The 24,704-nt window shown below is 37.4% G+C and overlaps 1 protein-coding gene across 1 annotated transcript; it reads right to left on the reverse strand.

Moving 5' to 3' along the window:
• Window positions 1-15,385: 15,385 nt before the first annotated feature.
• Window positions 15,386-23,819, reverse strand: LOC140157092 (uncharacterized). Its single transcript, XM_072180164.1, has 4 exons — window positions 23,491-23,819; window positions 22,079-22,238; window positions 16,857-17,029; window positions 15,386-16,311 (listed from the first exon to the last, which is right to left on the reverse strand). The coding sequence occupies exons 2-4, from the start codon at window positions 22,180-22,182 to the stop codon at window positions 16,265-16,267; spliced, it is 324 nt and encodes a 107-aa protein (XP_072036265.1). The 5' UTR covers window positions 22,183-22,238; window positions 23,491-23,819; the 3' UTR covers window positions 15,386-16,264.
• Window positions 23,820-24,704: the final 885 nt, after the last annotated feature.

Genomic DNA, 24,704 nt, shown 5'->3' on the forward strand with positions numbered 1-24,704 from the left:
GCTAAATGGTATAAATGTTGTGTCTTCTGCAATTCTGCCATCACCATGCATGGTCATAGTGGTCAGCGAACTAGTCTCCTCCGCCGCAAGTCTTATTCCGCTCACTTCACACAAACGTTTTGTGTGGAGAGCGAGCGGAATCAAACCGGCAGCTAAGGAGACTGCGAATTCCTATAAACATGGTAAAGAATGCTCAGGCTTGCTTCGCTTCTACGTAGTATACTATAAATCATCGCGCTTTGTTTTTATTTTTAAATTTTTAGCCGGTATAGGTTCACTTAAAAGACCAATTTCGCAAGCAATGAAGTGCTGTTTCTAATTCCAAATACACAGTGGAATACTTCTGCAAATTTCTCAGACCACCTCGGACGCGTTCTGGTTTCTCCTGAAGTGTTCAAGAGAAAAATCATATCAATTATTTGATTTTGTCCAAGTCTTTGTGTCAGTGATGAGGATTCTGTTTATTCAAGAAAATAATATTATTATAGCTGCATAAATGTCGATATAGGCCTCAATGGGACTTGACCTATTTTGTTGTGTTACCTACAATCTTGGAAATAAGTACTTGGAACGCTTGTCACACTCTGCCGTAAATTCCGGGCAGAATTTCTAATGATCATGGAAATGACGTATATTGTGCTTGGGAACAAACATGACATCTACAATAATGATTTAACCTCCCCCTACCCATCAATCAATGCTGGACACAGTGGGAAACCGCTGAAGATATTGGCATTTCTCAACATTGCATGGGGAAAGGGGGTGACAGTTTTCTGTTATTTACATGCAAGCGTTCCAAGACTTATTTCCAAGATTGTAGGTAACGAAACATCCTAGATGGGGCAATCCTCTCCTTATTTAAATTGCTTTATAAAAACGAACAATTTGACACCTCTTTTGGCAAAATCGGAGCACTTTGATGTTTTTGACCTCCACAAAGCCAACGACGTGACCTTTGACTTTTTTAGTTATAACTCAAGAACAGTACGTCCTAGATATGTCAACCTATACATTTTCTGAATCCTTGTGACTAGAGGAATACATTGAAATGGTTGTTAATACAATTTGAGCAACTTTGACATTTGACCCTGTATAAAGTTCGATGAACTTTTCCCGGTTCAATTCCCGGTTCGATGACCTTTTTCTCCGGTTCAATTGCTATCAATTGTGTAGCCAATGATGTCATCTATCTCTAGTAGCAGTGTAGCTTTGTCCCCCCCCCCCGCCCCCAACTGGTACCAAACATCCCATCTTCGAGGTCAGGCTCACACACAAGTAGTATTTTCTTGCACAAACAGAATTCTAAACACACAAAGACTTGGACAAATAGGGTACTATGATATCTGGGTTTAATAAATCGTCATCAGAAGCGTTTCCGCTTGAACATTTCAAAAATTTGCATAGATATTTACAAATAATTATAAATGACCGGCCTACGCACACCCTCATAACAAAACAAGAAAGAAAGAAAATCAAAACGCCACAGCAGGGGTTCAAACCTTCATCCTCCGGCATAAAAAGCAAACCGTTCAACCACTAGACCATAGGACCTAATATAAAATACTTGTGTCTTTTACAATCCTTATTTCTCATTCAGTATCTCACTCAATAATAATCTTTTTAAACATGTTTGTACTTCAGTCAAATGAAGTGATATTACTTTTTATATTTACTTCAATATTTTGTAAAACAAGACAGTATTTGCACGAATAAACAAACATCACTGGGGATAATTAATCGATATAAGGACAGAGCCGACTGTTAATTTTTCCTTTTGACACTAGTCACCAATGGTCACGCATCATTACGACACAGAGAGGTCAGTCACCGGGCTATTGTCAATAGCCTTAGTCGGATGTCCCTCAGCCCATTATGCATCTCAAAACTATTAAACAGGTCGGAACAAAATGGCTATGCGTGGCTGTTGATTCAACCTACCATGGCGATTTCTGCCATGAAGATATCGGGGCGATGACACTGTGCGTCGTACTGGACGTCATAGATTGAATACAATACCGCTCTGCTCAAAGATACTTATCTTACATATTGTATTCATCTATTGCTATGGTAGTTAATCCCGGGGTAGTTAATCCGATTATTATGTCACTTCGACAGCGAATAGGCCTACGGAATACGGCCTTGTTGAGAAAGTCGATAAAGAAAAATAAGTCATAGCGCCATCGATTCTTATGTCAAATAATAGTGGCGGCCTAAGCATTAAAATTGAGGGGGTCGGGGGACGAGCATTTTGTTCCGGGTTTTTTTTCACCGGGACTTGGGACTTCAGAATAAAATAAAACATGTTTTATATATATGAGAAGGAAACATCGAAGGGTTCAACAGACACACGAATGTTAGCGATTAAAGGTTATTCGTAATTACGTCCTTATTTCAAGCAATGGGTGTATCTTGACGTGGAAATAAGATGAACAATTTGTTAAGAACCTTGTATATACTTACAAAATACAAAAAGCATACGACTTGTTTGATTTCAACTTACGAACGACTTGAACCAACAAGTGCTCACCCGATCGAAGTCAATGTTGGAAAAGGTTCAATATGAAGGCTATTCTGAACATGTATCGGTTTTGTTGTGCAAACGACACGATACCCAGTAAAACTATTCTATGCAAGCATTAGATATTGATTACATAATATGAACCAATTTAAAGCAATGTAACCATTTTCAGAAATAAATCTGTAATTATTTCCACGTAGATGTGGGCAACCTTTTCAATCAAAATTAGCCTTTCTTTTCAGACCGTTTCCGAAGTACCAAATCTGTATTTACTTTCACCAACACATATTAACAACCAAAAATCGCATTTTAATCAAATAACTTTTGTAGCCAAGATTGAAGAGTAGGCTAAATCATGGGTGAAAACAATCAATCACTGCAGTCAGAAAGAAAGAAACGAACAAGAAAGGAGACAGAAAAAAGAAAAAAGTGAGAAAAAAAAAGGAAAATAATGAAATCGGACCACATAGGGACTCGAACACGTTCCAAAGTTTTCCTGCTCAAAACTATTACATTATCGAGTTTGTGTCCGGCGCGCTAATCGATTGCGCTATGTCACCAAAAAATGGATTTGATAGTATGAATTCCCATCAATAGAATATATATCTTGTGTTTCGCAACAAAAGCATGTTGGTCTGTACCATCTATACTGGGCTGCATCGGCATGCATTGTATCATATATGTCAGATCAGATTACTGCATTGTTATGTGGATCCCATAAACCTTTGTTAAATAGACATATCTGGGCGACTTTCCTTTTTCTCTTTCATTTGACACCACCCCGGGTGGTCATACCTTCGTGGCATTTGGAGATTTTTTTTGGAGATGCCCATTTCAGACCAAAAGGTTGGTAAGTAAGTAAATAACATTCACTAATATAGGTTGGTCCCGCTATGCGGTCCACCAAAAATTTGTATCTACACACAAAAATAATGTAAAGCTACATCCAATGCGCCAACATTTCTCTCACTGCGATTTTTTATTGATGAGAAATCTCGGTATTAGAGAACAACTTTATAAGTCTTTTACACGTTTTTTATACGTTTCTTTGTCTAACCTTCAAGACAAAATAAGATATTTTACATGAATCTGTAATTTTTCTCAACTTAAGTGTGGTCGTAACCCTGGAAATATGGAAACCTTCGGCCTCATAACTGCTAAATTGTTGGTCTAAAGTATATTAAAGTTTACATATTTAGAATGGCAGACTTGATAAATTCATTTGTGAGGTCAAATTTGGGCCACAATGCTCATTTTGGCCCAAGATCACCCCCCCCCCCAAAAAAAAATACGTGGTTTTTTTGTGTGTGTTTTTGGCCAAATTTTTCGTTCAACATAACAAAAAAAAATCTTGGGCTAATTTTTAGAAACTAGATAAAAATATCTAGGAACCATTTTTTTAATTTTTATGAATTTTGACCAACTTCACCAAAAGTATTTGAAATTTGAGCGAAAATCAGGCTTTTTTGTATGACCTTTTCGATAATTAAGCATTTTTTGGACCATTTTTTGGTGCAAATTTCTCAAAGTTGGTCAAAATTCAACAAAAAAAAAGAAAAAAAGTGAAATGAATTTTAATTCCATGTGGCCAGTTAGGGTTAGTTCGTTCAACCTGAAAGTAGATAATTAACGGGAGAATCCCCATCAAAATTCATGAATTCAGTCAAGTGGAAATAACATAGGCCTAGACACTTGTTTTCAGTCTTGCCTTTTGTTTATTATTACTTTCAATATCTTTGATTTAAATGAACCATATATTCACAAAAGACCGAAACTAGGAAGAATTGACACAGGAATATGAGAATAAATGACGGTGCCACGCACGAAGAAGCATATTGCGAAACACGTGCAGATAATCAAGCTTTGCGAACTTTTAAAACTTGTAGAACTTTTTTTATATTTTACTTAAACGGTGAAAGCCAGGTATAGTGTTCGATATATTAATGTTCTCACATTCATATATTTTTGGCAGTTGATGGGGAAGAGACAGAGTGTGAAAGAGGAATAAAGGAAAGAGGGAGGGGAGACCTTCAAGGGAAGCGAGGCAGCAAGGGGACAACGAAGAAGGCCAGGAAGATGATTGAAATGAATTAAATAAAGTGACTAGGCCTAATTATTAATATTTCATAAACTAAGAATTTCGTAAAAGTTTTTGCAATGAAATTCGGAGATGATGCATTTGTGTAATTGTATTTACACTGCTTTTTTCACCACATTTTGTTTTTAATCTTAGAGGCTTAATTACAGTATACAAATTAGCACAAAAATAGCCTGAAATAAAATTGGAAAACTTACTCATCTTGATATGAACAAGCTTGAACACAGTAAATACAAAACGAATTTTGGTTTTGGTCAAAATGTTTTCTAAAAAATACCAAATTATTGGGTTTATATGAAAGTCATGAAAACATTTTGTATGAAAAACAACAACTACAACATTTATAAATATTATTGTTTTGCAAACGTGTAAATATTTTGTCAAAAACAACAACAGTATTTTCAAAATGTATAATTCCACATGTTGTTCTATTTTGTTGTTGCAAATGTTACAAATATTTTTTGTCAATTTAAGTAAGTAACATGTCTGGCCAGAATCAGCCCAGCTGGGGGATACGGGTAGCGACGACTCGTCACCCATCGACAAAAACGTCACTCAATTTCAGGGGATGTTAAACTGTAGCAAACAAGGACCAAATCAGCTGTTCAACTGTTTAGAAGGTCCACTTTTAGGGGGCGAGTTTACAGAAAAAAAAAAAAAAAAATGTAGGTATATCGTCAGAAACTTCAATTTTTGGATATATGTTAGTGACCAAACATAACTAAATTGTTGATATGGTGACGTAATAAAACGGTTATCATATACTTTTGAAATTTTAAGAATTTTACAAAACTACCTCATTTTCAATCCGTTCCACGGAGTCAAATATCAATGTATGACAATTACGGCTTGTGAATGGCCCACCTAAAACAGACCATTGATTAAAATTTGAATCCATGGAAAGGTTTGAAAATTGGGAAATTTCGTAAAATGCTTCACAAGGTGTGGCCAATGGTCAAAATTCAAATGTTTGTTATAGCCGATTTATTCCTCCACCACATGTTTGGTGTGGTTGTTAAAGTACCCCCAGTTCTTTCAGGGACACTCAGTATTTTAGGCGAAAAGTCATAATTTTGGAAATTCTGCACCCCCCCCCCCATCCCGCCAATATTAATCTTGGTTATAATGTGGCTATTAATAATATGGGTCCGTTTAGAACATTTTGCAGCAACTTTTAATCATGATACCAGCACGTTTTACCATTATAGGGCCTAACCCGAAATTGAAACATTTTCTTGCAACCTTTTGTAATATGTTTCGTGTTATCCCCCCCCCCCAACACCGCCACGCAATTATTAAAATCCTGGCTTAATTAAGGGATCTGGAATGAGCGTTTTGAGCGTTTCGACAGTATTTTTTTGTGGGACATGAGAGCACCTCAGACGTATCGAATTGCATTCTGATTACGAAGAATGTCTTTCTGATATCAAATAATTTTAATTTTTAGAAATTCACGATATAATGCAAATTTTATGACAAATTATTAAAATTTGATATTTTGTACATTTTGATATATAACAGTCCTCGAAGTAAATTTTATAAATCTAATGATATATTTTTAAAGTGTATGTAGCTGGGAGGAAAAGCCGACGATCAATTGAAAATTTGGACCTTTCATATTGAAGATATGGATTTTTTTCCCAAAAAGACCTATTTTTTTTTTTTTGGTGTTTTGGGGAAAAAAATCCATGTCTTCAATACGAAAAGTGAAAATTTTCAATTGATCGTCGGCTTTTCATCCCACCTACATACACTTTAAGTACATATCATCAGATTTATAAAGTTAACTTCGAGTACTGTTAAATATCAAACATATCAATTTTTAATCATTTGCCATAAAATGTGTATTACATTGCGAATTTCAAAAAATCAAAATTATTTGATATCAGAAGGACATTCTTCATATTCAGAATGCAATTCGATATGTCTGATGTGCTCTAATGTCCCACAATAAATACTGTCCAAACGTTCATGCATACCCTATCCCTTAAGGTTAGCAACTATTTTAAACTGTTGCGATTTGGTAGTTAACAGCATCTTGCGAATGATAGTGAGCTACTGAGCTTTGGCAAAAATTGCAGTGATCATTTCATAGCGAGCGTGTAGAAGAATTCAAATAATGACCGATATACTTTTGTAGGTTCTTTAGTTCTTGAATTATGTTGTAAGATGGCTGAAACAACATAACTCATTACCAACTCATCACACCTCCAGTTAAAACTTCTACAGGGAGTATTTGGAGGTATAGCATCCAAGATCCAAGACCAACAGAAAATGAAGCAAGTTTTCAAAGTATATGATTATTTTGTAGAATGAACTATTGCAAAACATCAAAGTGATATTTTTCAATAATGTATTGATTTAAATAACGAAAATCGATAGGAGATCACAAGGCTTGAAGGTGTCATGACAATTTCAGGCCAATGTCCATGAATATTTTTCGATTTTTTTTGTCGGGGATACCCTTCGGTCACGCCACTGACACATTAATTATAACTATAAAAATAATTATAACTTTGTGTTACACAAAGTTATAATTATTTCAACATAATTGGTTGAACTTAACCACCCTTAACCCCCGCGATATCAAAGTTACATACTAGTACATTGTGGGAAACTTCCTTGTCATATAGTAATTTATTTAATATTATCATTAAGACATTATTGAGACGGAACGTTACACATACTGCATGCCTCTATTCACTTGTTGCGCAATTCTACAGATACAAAACTTACCGCTAGTATACGATGACAACTTGAGACAATTATGAAATATATATTATTGATTTATTTATACATGACATAATAACCAAACATAGAAACTTGCCTGTTGAGACCTGTTTAAGATCATTGTTCAAGTTAAATGTTAACATGCACCCAGAAATATTAAATACGCTCCGTTTTGTATTTACAAAACAAATTAGATATTCTGATCAGTGATATTACCCAACTGCAAAATGGGTGAATTGAACTCAATACTGCGAAAACAGCAAACAGGCACATGGTACACCAACTGGCTTCAATTATGTCTTTATTTTTGCAAAACAAATCTACATTTACCAATCTTAAGCCTTAAATCTTTTATCTCATTTCCCTCCAAATAAAATCGTAAAATTGCTTTTGCAGAGCCCTAATAAATTCTTCAGATAGAAAGAACAAGATGATTAAACTTGGGCATCAAAAGAGATTATTCTTCCCAATGCAGTTACATTTTTAGACTCATGTATTATTAAACCTGTCACCGACTCCATAACTTTTTGCTCAGCCTATAATAGTGTATGTTACTTGCTTACTTACTTACTTACTAACTAACTATAGCTTGCTTGCTTGCTTGCTTGCTTACTTACTTACTTACTTACTTACTTACTTACTTACTTACTTACTTACTTACTTACCTAGACCTACGTACCTACCTACCTTCCTACCTTCCTACCTACCTACCTACCTACCTACCTACTTACTTACTTACTTACTTACTTACCCCTTACTTACTTACTTACTTACTTACTTACTTACTTACTTACTTACTTACTTACTTACTTACTTACTTACTTACTTACTTGCCTTACCTACTTACTTACTAGACCCTCCCTCGGGTCCATGGAGAACGACTGGTAATGTAGATTACATAGCATTAAAAATCAACCCAATACATGGACCCTCCCAGTCAGTGGCGTAACTCCTATGGGCTCGGGGGGGGGGGGGGCGCGCCCCCGGGCACCCGGGCTAAGGGGCACCCAAGCCTGGATAGCCTTTGACAAGATAGTACTTTGTTATAGGAAAGAAGTGGAAACCTTTACCCACCATGCATTGAATTACTCTTCATTTGGGTGCCCCTTCAACACAAAAAAGCGCGCATTGCAACATATAAATTGTCATTTTAAAGACCTAAATTCAACTTGATTAAATACCAAATTAGTGGTATTTATGCACATTTTCGCGCGCCCGCACGCAATTGTTGGCTATCTGTTAGGAAGAGGGGGTATTTTGTATTCTTGCCCCTGGGCGCCATATGCTACGTCATACGCGTCACTGCAGCTAGTGACGAGTCTCCAAAGTAAAGACATTAGAGAATATGAAAACATGTTGTTTTATTAACATGAACTGCATTGAAATATGATATAAATTTAATCTGAAACACTTCGTAAGTTATTCGGTAGATCTATGGCTTTCAATACTAAAATTGATTAGCTCTGCACCATGTTGGTCAGGGGCACCCGAACTACTTTCGCCCCCGGGCACCCTGACCCAAAGTTACGCCACTGCTCCCAGTCTGTAAGCAATTTGACTTCCAGTTCCCACAAAATGCTGGGAGTTCACTTTTACGGATTTGGAGTCACGCAATCTTTCTATATACCACTTCCATGTTTTCACTAGATTAACGTTTGTGTAAGCGACTAAAACAACGTTATTGTATCCGACCAATCAACGCAGCTTGGCAGCGCGGGGATATTTGAAAAGGCTTCCCTAGCTAAATAATGTGCAAACATTTGCAAACCGCACGCGATAATATACGCAATATGGACAATAGGCCTAAGTCCGAGTCGAGTGGTTGCCTTTTATTATTGCGCGTACCATGGGTCTATCAGACGCGTGCCACTTGAGCTCAATACCTCTCAGTTGTTGACAAGCAATGACAAGTGTCCCATCCGATCTTGCGTCACATCCCGCGGCATAGCTTTGTGCTACCATATTTGAATTGAAACTAGGGCGGGGCTTTCGTAATTGACATCAGAATCACCGGGCTTCGTTGAACGAATATGTGACCGTCCACGGCAAATGAGCCGTAAATTCCTCCCCGGTCAATTTTGTTTTATTTCGTGTTTAAAAATAAACATCATAAACTTAAAAATGGTATATCATTTGACTTCAAACGATATCCAGAAGCGGAGTTATGGTTAGTTAAACTTTGCTCCTTCAACAAAATTATAGCTTTTTTCGTTTCTATGTGTGTCTCTTTTTCCACATTGCTGGCAATAAATATCAAACAGTCATAATTGGCGGTCATTTCAAATCATCACCAAGTGAACGAGGTTTAAGAAGGTTCTCTCATTGTTAATTGTTGGTTATGCATACCTATACAAATAACCCACCACTTGAAAAGGATTTAGCAAAAGCAAACAAAGACCAGAGCTATTAAAAGTTCTATAGCCATCTAAGGTAGAAGCTTATTATCCACTTCAATAATAGGATTATTGACACATTCTCCGATAAAGTGTACAAAAAGCCAAATTTGTGTCGCCCATAGTTTCAAGTCGTATTCAGACTTGTTTCGTCAGAAAGAAATGACTTTTTTTAATATAACTAATACTTAGGAGTTGCTTTCTAAAATTTGTGGGGCTAGAGGTTCTAACATGCCTCGAAAGTATAAAACAATAAAGCTGATTATGCATATCCATTGTTTTCCTCCATGTCGCCAGCCAAGGTGCGTTCCGTATAATGTGTCCCTGTTCGCTATACATGCGCGCATAATAATGGATTATAGGTACTTTTCATTAGCTGGTATCATGCCCTAATTATAAAGTATAAAACATCACAACGCAGGTTATTAAATTTTTCCAACAGGTCTTTGAGACTATGTCGCCAATATTGTTCACAGATACGTTACCATATTTCTAATGGATAGTAATCTGTCAAAATAACTAGCTATATGAATGTTCTCATATGTGATGGATCAAGCAGGCTCCATAGTTATATTATATATGTGGTACATAACACAATGGTTTTAAAGTTAAAAAATCAGGTCTATTAATGGCAAAAAATCCTGACGTTACGTTCATGTCGTCACAGATACGTTACCTAAATTCTACTCCCCTCGGAAAAAACGCTGTGATAAATGAAGCCAAATACCATACCAGACTTTAGTACTTTGGGTGATGACTGATCAAGTATGAGTATTAAGTCGGTAAGTTTTTACACTTGCACGATTAAGACAAAAGTGTGAAAAGGCTTCACAGATACGTTACCACTGATACGTTACCACCAATGTGTACAAGTAATATTGCTCAAAAATTAAGTATTGTTGAAAAATCACCCATGCATTGTTTTGTGCTCTGAAACTATTAAAGTTTACGATTCTGAATGATTTTCATGAATTCTTCGTGGTTGGAATTTTGCAATTTGCGAGACCAAACTTGGACGCTTTATCGGAGAATGGGCCTATTGATTGGTGTTGTGACTATCCAAATAAGACAGATGTCGCGCCAGCTTAAGTGACCGATGAATACGACCTTCGTACACATTTTACACCATAACTCAGAATACAATTTAGGGAATTTGCGGCTCGTTTGTGCTGCCGGGTCACATATTTGGAAGTGAAATTTATAACACTTCGGAACAGTCTCGGCGTGGGGAGCGGTCACTGAATTTTAGCGTTCAATATAGGAGGTGTGATCAGTGTAGTGGCATCAATTTGAGCTAATTTGTGTAGAGAGAGGAATTGGTTTTGGGCTGTGTATTAAGAATCGGGGGGGGTGAAGGACTATGGCATATTAATTTTGGTAGGCTATTATGTAATTGTGTATCGTTCCATTATCCAGGCCGGACCGAACTCTGTGGGACAGTCTACTTACTTACTTGCTTATACTTACTATACTTACTTACTTACTGAGTAGCCATTTGGTCTTAAATGGGCATATCTTCAAATGCCACTAGAGTCTGTGGTAGCAGCATACTGTGATATTTGATATTTGACACCCAAGCTTTTGGTCTGAAACGGACATGTCTCAAAATGCTACATATTTTTCCACCCGGGGGTGACACTCCTTTTAAGACCTGGGTCGATATTTATATTTTGGGTCCTCTCCATATCTCGAAATGGCAAGAAAAAGTTGTACAAAAACGTTCTCGATATCAACGTGATCAATGTTTTTATTGATTTAATTGTGTGTTTGTTTTCTGTAATTTTGTGTGTCCGATAACTCAGTCACCCATGCAAATGATATTTATTGATATGAATGGGGTTTTCTTTGAAGTTTTTATTCAAAAATGGCAAAATCACTATAGGAGAAGAAATAAGGTTTTTAGTGTGGTGCTAAGTTCTTTCTTTGGCAAGAATAGACAGAAACAGTTGCAACGATCTAGAGCGACAGCTCTCTTGAATAAAGGCGCAAGTGAAAGACGAAATGGCAATCAGAGATCGCTTGAATTAAGATATTGGATGTGGGCATCCCAACCTCTTAACTCTTGTGGCCACATTATATGATTGTTACGCATTTATCCAAGAAATCCAACACTTTAGATCAAGATGCAAGGTGCTTCAGCCTACCCATTTACAGGTAAATATTCACCCTTTTGGTCAAATTTATGCATGGATACCAAATTTTCCCTCCCTAGTGATTTTAGAAATCCTAATTCGTGTCAAAATTAATTTCAACGAATCATTGTTTTGTGCTGCATGTTGGTTACATGGGTAGCTAAGGGATCAGAAACAGAAAGGTAAAGGAAAAGAAACTAATTAAAGGGGGATTTCGTGATCCTAGCACCCTCTTTTAATGACATTTTCAGTAGATATCCACGAAAAAAAGCTTATTCCCAAAATTTCAGTTGATTCTGATTTTGCGTTTGCGAGTTATGCATGATTATGTGTATTACACTGCTCCATAGGCCACTGTTGTAATTCTGGTATACCAGAACGAAATTCAAATTTGGCGATATTTTTGCTAAACGAATTAATCTGCAAGAAATTTTTGGTACATAAACATTATGTAAGCCAGACGTATCCAGTTGTATAAAAAATCTCAACCCTTTTTTTTATAGAAAAGTGGGGGATGAGGATGTGGATCACGAAATGCCCTTTTAAATCATGTTGGAAGTGAAACTTTTTGTAAGCATCATTTTTGGAAAATGGGATTATATTTGACCAAAAATAAAGTTTTGGGAAGTGAGACAACTTTGGGAGGGGAGGGTAGCAAAAGAAATGGTTTGTAATTTTAGGGTGGATGATTTATTTCTTTTAAGCCTGTATAAAGTTTAGTTCGAGGACTGCTAAATGTCAAAAATGTCAATTTTTAATAAATTTGAGAATTTTTCCCAAAATGTGTTCTTTATTATAGAATCACCGTTTGAGTTGTGTAAGTGGGCAATAGCCTCAATAACATGTTTTTTTTCTAAGTTCAGAAAATTATTAATTGTTAATTATACAATATAAAGTCAAATAGACACTTTTCATTGATCATGCATGGCACATCATTTGGACATCTGTCCCAAAGTCTGAGACTAGTATACTAGTCTCAGCCCAAAGTACAATGCGATTATGTGTCTTACAAGACTCGGATAGCGACGTTTTCACGTATTTTTTGTAGAACCTGAGAGCGCATGAGACATATCGAATTGCATTTTGAAAACAACGAATGTCCTTCTGATATCAAATAATTTAGATTCTTTGAAATTCGCGATATGATACACATTTTATGGCATATGATTAAAAATTTATTTTTGAAATTTATTTAACAATCCTCGAAGTAAATTGTCTAAATATATATAATGATATGTACTTACAGTGTATGTAGCTGGGATGAAAAGCCGTCCATCATGAAAATTTTGACCTTTCTTATTGAAGATATACATTCCCCCCGGGGGGGGGCACTCGAATATGAAAGTGACGCATTAGAGAATGAATTTGGAGAAAACCTTCTGATAATTACAAACACTCGCTGAGCAGCAAGACCTTCCCTCTAAGCTTTTAATCCGATAAGCTGATTATCTATTTGTTTTCATGAATTGGAAGACATTCTTTGATGTGTTTCTGAGCTCAATCATCTGAAATAACTGGAGCGTGAGCCACCCAGGCTGGTGGCTCAGCATAGTATTTTATTAACAGAAGGTTTTCTACAAATTCATTTCCTAATGGTATCTGTGCCCACCAGCGTACGAAAGTGGTCTATCAGTGTAGAAAGTTTCAGAAAAAAGGGGGTCATTCGGTGTTGGCAATGTCAAAAATGGGGTGATTTTGTATGGGAGCGCCCAAAATTTGATTGAAAATAGCTTTTTACCCAATTTTACAGTACAAAATAGACAAAACTCTTTTTTTTTTCAATTTTGAGGACTAATTGTTCAAAAAAGGGGGCCATTCAGTGTAGGCTACTGAAAAAGCGGGGTCATTGGGTGTAGGATTTGCCAAAAATACCGGGGTCTTTTCATGGGTACATGACGTATGTCAATATACGGGAGTGCCCCCCTGGGTTTTTTCTCCAAAACACCAAAAAAAAAAAAAATTGCACACTTCGCATTTCATTGACAACCTTTTTAGCGATGCTACCGGGCGATGTTCTTTATGATAATGGTTGTTGCACAAGCATGAAGTAATTCAGATGATAGAGCCTTTGTTTTTGCCTTTTCTCAAGGGTTTGGGATTTTATCTGAGTAATTTTCATCGCTGTTCATGATCTTAAATGGAAGAAAAGTTCTAGTAACAAAAACAAGTAGATATGCTGTGATCATAGATCACGAACACGGCGTATGCGATCTTTAGACGAGAAATCGCCGTAGAAGTGACGTAATAATCGGATTAACTACCATAGCAATATATGAATACAATTTTTGAATATATCGCCTTGCACTACAAGCATAAAAATGAATATTCTATAGAGTTACGATCCAGGTTGTAGTGCAGGGCGATATATTCAAAATTGTATTCATCTATTGCTATGGTATCCGATTAATAACGTCACTTCTACGGCGAATATAAAAAGGTATATAATCTATAGAGGTTATCCACTTTACTCATGTGTGACTTCTAACAAAAGGCACTGGTTCCCGTGGTATTCCGCATTCAAACCAATTCAATGCACGACCTCGGGGTTACCTGCATGACTTTGGCGGGCTATTTTGAAACAGTGATGGTTGCACATGCAGGTACTTTTTGTGAAAGTCCTAAACAAGGTATAGCAGTCGCTGATAGGATATGCAGCTTATAGAACACTGATAACCTTTATTGGTTCTTATATGTAGTCGAGCTTTCAATGTTTTATAGGCGAGAACACAAAAAGGAATACAAGTCACTCAAATCATCAGTCTATCGGTTCTTTTATATAGTTGAGCTTTCGACGAGAGTTTACATATAGTGCCTCTCCCGGCTCGCTTTACGTCTCCCGTCTCTCTCCTCGTTTCAGCCCCAAACATCTCTCGCGCCGTTTACTCATATGTTCAGGACTGAAACGCGAGAAAGAGAGACCATGTGTGTCAGGTCACATGCAAGTCTACTACCACTCAGATTATGGCTATGTTGAGACTAGAATAGGGAGATTTGTGTACATTAAGATAATCCACACATCACTTCCCCAACCAAGGTAGCTATATAGCCGAATAACTGAGACTCGCACGCGACCTGTACATTTCCCTGCATATAATGATAAATGATTTTCTTTATATCACTTGTATCTTAAAGAAAAAGAAAGAAAGAAAGAAAGAAAGAAAGAAAGAAAGAAAGAAAGAAAGAAAGAAAGAAAGAAAGAAAGAAAGAAAGAAAGAAAGAAAGAAAAAGAAAGAAAGAAAGAAAGAGGAAGGAAGGAAGGAAGGAAGGAAGGAAGGAAGGAAGGAAGGAAGGAAGGAAGGAAGGAAGGAAAGAAAGAAAGAAAGAAAGAAACGATAGGATAACATAACACAACCGTAATAATAATGACTCTCTTTATATTACGTACTTGTATCTTAAAGAAAGAAAGAAAGAAAGAAAGAAAGAAAGAAAGAAAGAAAGAAAGAAAGAAAGAAAGAAAGAAAGAAAGAAAGAAAGAAAGAAAGAAAGAAAGAAAGAAAGAAAGAAAGAAAGAAAGAAAGAAAGAAAGAAAGAAAGAAAGAAAGAAAGAAAGAAAGAAAGAAAGAAGAAACGATAGTAGGATAACAGAACACAACCGTTATCCCTGCTAAGTAAAAACAATATAAGCCATACACCTTCCGGATATAATTTATACTAACAAAACTATAAACAACTAGTATAAAGCAGTTCTGCGTAGAATTAGTGATGTAACTGGATTAATTACCATAGCAATAGATGAATACAATTTTTGAATGTATTGCCCCTCACGTGTACGCTGTAACTCATCATCGCACCATTGATTATCAAAGAATAGGGCCAAGGCATAAAGACCTGAATCACAATTCTTTAGAAATGTCATATTATGCTGACATCACTCATACCTGTACGATTAGTGTCTTTGAAAAGAGCGGTTTGATCTATGATTACACGCACATACACCCCACACACTGACATGACAGGTGATGAGTGTAGCCTACTTATGTGCAGGGCAAAACATTCAAAAATTGTATCCATCTATTGCTATTGTAATTAATCCTGTTAAATTAGCTCTATACGGCATATATAAATCACACTAAAAAGCAGCTATAGTTTTATCGCATGACCCACCCCACATTACACTCCCAAATTTCATCAGGATTTAGAATTTCACAGCCAATCCGAAAATCGTAAGAATTCATTCTTCGAAGACGATTCTCCTTAAAAGGAGAATACAATTGATTACGTATATAATTATGTTTATAACAGATTAAAGCATATGTTTTCAATAATATTCTCCTTTAAGTCCCTTCGCAATAAACAACATTGATTATCGCACTGTGCGACAAAATTCTGCCCTGATCACCATTTGGAAAGAGGTATGCACAATGGGTATTAGGCACTAGGCATGCCAAGTTCATCAAGCTTTTACTTCTGGAAACTCTTCCCAAGAAATCATTGCATCGCCTGGAATGAAATAAATAAAAAAAAACATAATTATGTCATATTGCGTATTCATTATTTGATTTATTTCAAACTATTTGATCTTAGTGCATTTGTTATGTGTGTGACTGTCGTGGTAAATTGCAATCATGCTTTTGTTGAATGCATGCCAAGGGGCAGTCTTCAGTGAACGGCTCTTTTCAGAGCGACTAAAACCTTCCTTGAGGAACACTACAAAATTAGCATATAGACGAGATCTGCTTGTTCTCTCTCTGTTGACAAGGGGCAGTCTTCAGTGAACGGCTCTTTTAGAGCCATCAGTAGGCAAGGGCGGTGTACATGTCTCGTTCTTTAGGTACTTTGTCCTGAAGAAGTCAGAGCTACTCCTGACGAAAGCATGTCAGTTCTAAACTTGTCCGACGGCGAACCCGTTAAAAACCCACTAATTGTTATGAATACCCGTCGTAAAAGCCTATCCCACAATTTGCATTTGAGTAGTCCGCCATATTTACGGTATGGTACTTCATATTATACCATTATAGCTCAATCTGATCTCATTTGACCCTTACCATTGGCATCGTCATCGTTGAGGAACTCTACAAAGTTGTCAACTGTACCATCAGAAGCTACCCATTCCTCCAACTGTATCTGCTTATTTCGATTCACGTCCAAAAGAGTAAACACTTCTTTCTTTGTAGCATGTGACTCTTTTGCTACCTCTTTTGTGTCACGTTTGCGAAATCTGTAAAACAAGTTGTTACCTTTCATCAGTAAGTATCAAAAATATGGAGGGGTCAAACCAATTACCGCCCATATTTTAGCCCCGGGATTTTAGCAGGGGAATAAAATAATCCAGTGCAAAATAAAATGTCTGGGGCACAGACATGCATCATACATATATATCGATTTTTGTTTTTAGAGAGACTGTATATCTTCGAGCTTCCAAAAAAAGCTTTGTATTTTTAGAATATTTTAGCCCATGATCTGGATGAAAAGGGCTTTATTGGGAAAATGTGTTCGCGTAACGCGCAAAATTTTGTATTGTACACAATTTTGGCCCGTGGTCAGGGTGAATTTGGGTGGAAAAGGGGCTCCTTGCCCCTTTTCTTTTCCTTTGCCCTTTTATCAGAGCGGCACTTTTTCTTTCATTTTTTGTCAGGGGGCACTCTGCCCTCTGCCCCACCCCCTGCGACGCTACTGAATAGGGGGTCAAAAACATTTAAAAAAAACCAAAAGTCACCTTGATAATGGCTGAATATTTGCTCTTCAGAAATTGCGTACGTTTTGGCAAGCACTTTATTGACTTTCTCAGAACTAGATTCAACATTATTTCTTATCTAGTGTGGCAAACCAGTGCTTACGTTACTGAAACGTTCACAAGTAAACATGGCAAATGAAGTAAAAATAGGCTATACACCCAGCATTTGTGGAAGATAACACACAGCCATGATGCATCTCAATTCCAGTTGAACCTTATTTTAAATTCCAGTTGAAACTCATAAAATCCAGTTGAATTTCACCAAATTTGACCTCAAATAAGAAAATGTTGTTTGAATTCCAAAAATCTTCCCCGCCTTATCCATTTTAGGATGATTGGTTATGGAATTAAGGTTTTATTGACACAAGGCAACAGCAAAAAAAAATAAAATAGACCTAACTCAGTATTCATTATACTCGGTACTTGTTTTTAGACCACGATGTGATTGGGTGACTGGAAAACGAGTAGTCGAGTCACCACTTGCCATGCACCTGAATGCTTTATTTTTCCATCCTATTTCTTAATAAAGTCCCGAGTACACAAATTTTGTTGTTCCCAAAACAAAATATTGTTCCCTGGGTGGGGGAAAGATCATTGAACTTTACATGGGGTCAAATTAAAAACTTCATCAAACCTATCTATAGGATGTACTGTTCTTGAGTTATTACCAAAAAGGTCCAATTTAGGTCAACCGTTTACCTCTCTAAAGAGTCAAAAAATTTAAACTTGCTCCGATTTTGATGAACATGGTGTCAAAATCTTCGTTTTAATAAATGATCTTAAATACATTAGGAAATGAATTTGGAGAAAACCTTCTGTTAACCACCAGCCTGGGTGGTTCACGCTCCAGTAATTTCAGATGATTGAGAATACATCAAAGAATGTCTTCCAATTCATGAAAACAAATAGATAATCAGCTTATCGGATTAAAAGCTTACAGGGAACTTAGAGCGTGTTTATAGTGAGCCAGATTATCCGGTATTTAGCGTATAAGTACATCTTATACGGTATTGGTCGCCACTATAAACAGACCAATAGCGCTATTTGCCGCACATATTATACGGAACTGATATCCTTCGAAATCGATGGATATTGCAGTATATTCATTCCGTATACGGCCACTATAAACAGACAAGGATTAACGATACCGTTATTCAAGGAAGTGGAGTAGGGTCATATAACTCTCCGAGCTCAAATTTGTCACTGTAATAACACATCAGCTACAAATATGGTACGGTACTGTAGCAATAATGTTAAAAAAAGTAGGCCGGTATCGTTTCGACGGCACACTATTTGAAACTGGCACCATATTTGTGTCTCCCACATTGCATTGCGGTGACCTCGAACACGCTGAGTTCAACCACCTCGGATTCAGAATAGCGCTATTGGTCGCCACTATAAACAGCCGAGATAACGGACATGTCACATTCCAGCCTAATCCCATATGCGTATAAAGATACCGTATAAATACCGTACACCACTATAAACACGCTCTTAGGGAAGGTCTTACTGCTCAGCGAGTGTTTGTAATTATCAGAAGGTTTTCTCCAAATTCATTCTCTAAGGGGTGGCATTTTCTTCGGAAGGGGGGGGTCACAAATATGTCGGTGACCGGAGTCAATTTTTTATGACCCCCCTATCGCGGGCAAAATTTGTTTACGACCCCCCTATCGCGGGTCAAAAATTTTATGACCCCCCCCCCCCCCTTCCAACTACACAGACTCAAGAAAAATTATTCATTGCCGGAACTAAGGCGCGGAGCGCATCAAAACTTAAAAGTGAAGAAAGTGTGTGGAGCGCGGTAAAATTTTTATTGTAAGTGTAAAGAAGGCGCGCGGAGCGTGTAAAAATTTTGCATAGATTGTACGCACATTTCGACTGCGAAGTTAAAGAATGCGCGCGCAGCGCGCGAAAATTTTCAGTCACCAGCCCTAAATAATTCTATAACCCCCCTATTTTGGGTGTTAAAAAATTATAACCCCCTATTTTTGGTCTGAAAATTCTATGACCCCCCAGTATTTTTGGGACCCCCCTTCCGAAGAAAATGCCAGCCCCCTAAGGCTGCGATCACATAGAAGTATACTATTCGGGTATACGGTGCACGTTTTGCAGGTGCACGCGTATAGCTGAATAAATCGAGCAAGGCAATTTCATAGTACCGGGTCACATAAGGCTACGATCACATTGAAGTATACTATTCGGGTATACGATGCACGTTTTGTAGGGGCACGCGTATAGCTTAAATCGAGCAAGGTAATTTCAAGGTAATTTCATAGTACCGGGTCACATAAGAGGGCACTATTCGGAAAGGCCGTATACCTGCGTATAGTATAGTATAGTGGGAATCGTGCATGTTCGATTTTAGTGCAGCGTATACCGTCCTAATTTTAAAACTAAACCATATGTGGGTAAATTCATTTATTTTAATAGATGCATTATCTAATTCTGCACATTATGACACCTTATTGAATGCAATGTGACCTCAAGAAGTAAAGTTACAAGCATTTGATTAGACGAAGAAAATTGGTTAACTGACCTATACTCGCTATTCGCTATACGAAATACGCTCATTCGATCAGGCTGAGTTCACATAGTATACTCCTATATGAACTCAGCCTGATCGAATGAGCATATTCGTATAGCGAATACCGTATACCGTATACTTCTCCCGATACTTCTATGTGATCGCAGCCCAATGAATGCTAGTTAGCAATATGTAGGATGTTTCATTAACTAGATTTCGCATCAAAATAGGTCTGACCAGAGAAGATGTAAAGAAAGGAGATAGATCCAGCTATCCTCAAACAAAATATGTGTGTTGCCGCTCATTTAGGTTTTAGGTTTAACAATAAAATACAACAAAAGGGTTCGAACCCATGACGGGTGTGATACACAAGTTGCTGCTTACTAGTTTTAGGGAAAGGTCAGTGTCTGTATACCATCAATACTATGCATACCATGCATGCAGATCCTAACATCCAGTTTATTTCAAATAAAATATGACCGAAGTTCCATGGCAAATAATAAATAATTTTGCACGCTTGGTTACGCTTTCAACCTCTACGATTTATGATACAGACTATTTTCAATTATCAAAATATCTTTATTAGGTTTGCAGGAAATGACAGGAAAATACATTAAAACAATAAAATATAGATGATCAAAAATCATCCCGTTTCTAAGAAAATCCTAAAACACTCTCCTAAATAATTAATATATGTTCCAAAATGGGCGGATTTTTTTGGAATCTTTACAAAACTACATTTCTTTCTTATCGTATCCACGTGTGGTATCCCTGCAGAGCAACATAAGGTACTTAACACACACGTGTCATACTTTCAAGGAATTATCTATAGAAACATTGGATATGGTTTCAATTCTGGAGTGAAAATTAATCAACCGTAGTCGGCAACACACATCACATCAAAGGCTACTTTCAAGTAGATGTGTAACTACTTGAGAATAAAGGACTATGAATAGGTGCGACAGGATAACCTACGGGATTATCTCAAGGATATAATTCCGTTCTTCCTCCTTCTTTTTCAACTTTCCTGGGTCTGACCATAGAAACCCATTGGCCCTGACCATGGAAGAAAGAGATGAGAAGGAACCACAACGACTTCGATCGGCCAAGTTTTAATCCGCTTATCTATTGACGCATGAAAAGAAAAGCTATCAATGGTATTTACTTTCATGTATGATCCATTTACCGCGATCGATGCTTGGGAAAATCATTACTGGAAAAAATTTATAACAAACCCATCCACGAACAAACAAACGCTACCCAGAAGTAAGATTATGGAATTTCACTGATGTTCTGAACATGTATAGTAGCTTTGTTTTGGGATCTACAGATCAAACTGTTTTCTTGATCGTGTTGTGTAGAAAATGTCCTATAAAACATCGAAAAGGTAATCAAAATCGGCCGTTTTTTTGCTGAGTTTCATCTTTAGCAAATAAGGTAAGATTTTGGTGACTTTTTCGATGAAAAATAGATGTAAAATGTTCTTAAATAATGCACAATGTTCCGGTTGAGTCCGGTACATAAAACCTGTTTAATTTAATAGTTTATATGTGTATAATCGTAACTAGCTAACTCGTTTCAGTGCCAAAGACTGCCAACTCTGAGAAAAAAGTTCGGAAAAATTGGGCAAAATGGAAGAAAAAGATGTAGGCCATCAATGACCGATGATCACCGTCACCAAAGAAAATCCTATAGGGTGCTTGCACGGAAGGTCATTAGTTCAAATCATCCTTCACACACGCTCCAGAAGACATGCAAATACATGGAATACAATACCAATCACCTATTTAACGCGGGGTATTGATCAAAGTAAATCCTCATGAATAACAATGTCAACTAAATGTCGGTAAAGGGAGTGGACAAAGTGAATGCGTTCGTTGTGGTTCCTTCTTATCTCTTTCTTCCATGCCCTGACATATGTTTGGTGCGTATGAACCTTGATAATTTGATGTCATTCTACAGATCCTGGTGAATCTATTCAATCATAAACAAATAAATGGAATATTTACGTGTGCTCTAACTCGACTCCAACAGCTCCATCACGATAAAATGGGTACATATGCGTATTTCGGCCCACTTGTACCCTGCAGGACCATCCAGGTTCGGGAATCATTAGGCCTACTAAACAAATCAGTGTTACTGCAAAAGGAGTGTCTTGGCCATGACGATCTAGAAAAATAAATTTTCCCAACAAAAAAAGCAAAACATTTAGGCCAAGAAAAATTGTTTGATTGGTGTAACATAAAAATCAATTAGGTGGATAGGTGGGTAGGTATAGGTAGGTAGGTAGGTAGGTAGGGATTTTTTTACTTTTAGAGCTGTATGCCTAAATTACGTTTGATAGGCCTTGGAACTTTTTTCAAACTTTGGCAAAAAAAAATAAGAAGAAGAAGAAAGAAAAAAAAAAGAAAAGAAAAAAGAAGAAGTCAGGGCCCAGGCCTACTTTAGGGTAGGTCGGGTTACGCCAATCAAACAATTTTTAGGCCTTATCAATTACATATTCATTTACAGACAGCCGCTTTTACACCTTTTAGATAGAGCATCATTAAGGGATCCGGCTGAATACATTCTACTGACTGGTTTGTCTTCATGGATTGAAGGGCATTTCGTGATTCACAGCCTCACCCATCCACTTTTTTAAAGTTGAGACTTTCTTGCAGACTCATTCGCTTGTCAAAAATATCGTCAAATTGTATTTAGTGAATCCAGCATCTTTTGGCGACAGAATAAGTATATGGTCGAAATGCGCGCGAAGTGCGAGAAAAATATTGCCATATTGAGGCTAAACTGATGAAATATGGTGTAGAAGTGGAATAAATTCGCGCGAAGCGCGCCAAAATTTGCACTTTGAGGGCTAAAATGCCCAAATTTTAATAATGTTTATTTGGTCAGAAACCCACATACATGCGTCACACACCCTTCCCCCACACCCGGGGGGGGGGGCACTGGTCATTGACAAGGGGATATCATGCGTGGCTACAAAGTTTCAAATAGCACCCTAAACAAGTATTTACGAGGTCTGAAAATGCACCCTAAACAAGTATTACAAGTGCAATTTCATACCCTAAATAAGTATTGACATTATTTTTGCCCCCATTTGAAGCAAGTAAATTAGTCATATTTTGACTCTAAAACTCTTCATGATAACTGGGAAAACACAAATTCAAAAGTTCATAATTTTTAACCTTTATTACATACTACATTTGTCTCAAAGGACCCTAAACACCGATTTATTGTACAAGGTATATACCCTTTTTCTCAAATTTCCTTGTTTTAGATACCCTATTCACGATACGTAAGTACAGTACCTGATCATGAAAAAAGACCCTTTTTACTTGAATCTTTGGCCACGCATGATACCCCCTGGTCAATGACCAGTGGCCCCCTGGGCCCCACAACCGCGAAACCCGCCAACACAAACCTGTTTGGTATTCTGGAATCTGGATTACAGCTCTGCAGTCAGATGGTTGGTACTGGTAGGGCCCGTGGTAGGGTGAATGGCTGGTTGACTGGTTGGGTGGTTGGTTTGACTTGACTTTATCCTTATCACTCAGATCTACAGGTGTGCCAACTGCCAATGCTGTATCTGCATCTGGTTTGCTAACATAGGCCGCTGTTATTTATAGCATGGCCCTTAACGCTGAATCCCCGGGCTAAATCACGTGTCAAAAGATTGATATTTCACTGGTTTCACTGTGGCGTGGCACCACTGTATATATGTCATCAAAAGACGCCAAAGAATATACGCCTAACCTTGGACGTCCAAGATGCAATTTTGACCTAAGAATGATGCAATATTACTGGGCGTAGGCGTCTTTTGATGCTGTCAGCCAACCATGTTACGAGTAAACTTGTAAAGATGGGACTCCGGAAGGGGAATACCAATTTTCTACCCAAACCACATTCACTTGGTCTTGTTTGCTTCATGCATGAGATTAGTATTATTTATATCAACACAAAATAAAACCTATTGTCTTGGTTTTTTTCAGGGTGTATGAAAAGTTTCTTAACAATTTTGAACTTCCATATCTCTCACAAGGATCAGGACAGGAAAAATCAAAGTATTATTTGGAACAGGGGAACATACTTTACATAGTACAATTACATAGTACCAGTGGCGTAGCGTCATAGGGGCACGTGCCCCCAATCGATCTGAAATTTTAAAAAATCCCACAGGAAAATGGCCGAAAAACGGCTTGTGCCCCCCATCAGACCCGGTGCCCCCCCCCAATCAGACCCGGTGCCCCCAATCGGATGACCCACGCTACGCCACTGCATAGTACCAAGTCTTATAAAGTTTCCTTTTCATTGAAATTCCTCTCACAAATATGCTTCCTGGGTTCCTTTCTAGGGTCTATGGTATAGGCATGATAGGTATTAATGCAGTTTGATACCGTTTGAACATGGTTTGAAGCATATAATTACAACCAAACTACCATGATGTTAGATCCTTGGGCCTTGCTGGGTGCACTTACATAACGGATATGCATCGTGTACCTGGGGATGGACCCCATTTTTCAACCGGCTTGTACCCAATGACCCCCTTTTTTATTTCCTGCTACCCAATGACCCCCTTTTTAATCCCCAAAGTCAGGGAATTTCTCAAATCCCCGCTGAAATAAATCATCCAGTTGA

This window comes from Amphiura filiformis, chromosome 7 (genome assembly GCF_039555335.1).
Source record: "Amphiura filiformis chromosome 7, Afil_fr2py, whole genome shotgun sequence".
Taxonomy (NCBI): Eukaryota; Metazoa; Echinodermata; class Ophiuroidea; order Amphilepidida; family Amphiuridae; genus Amphiura; species Amphiura filiformis.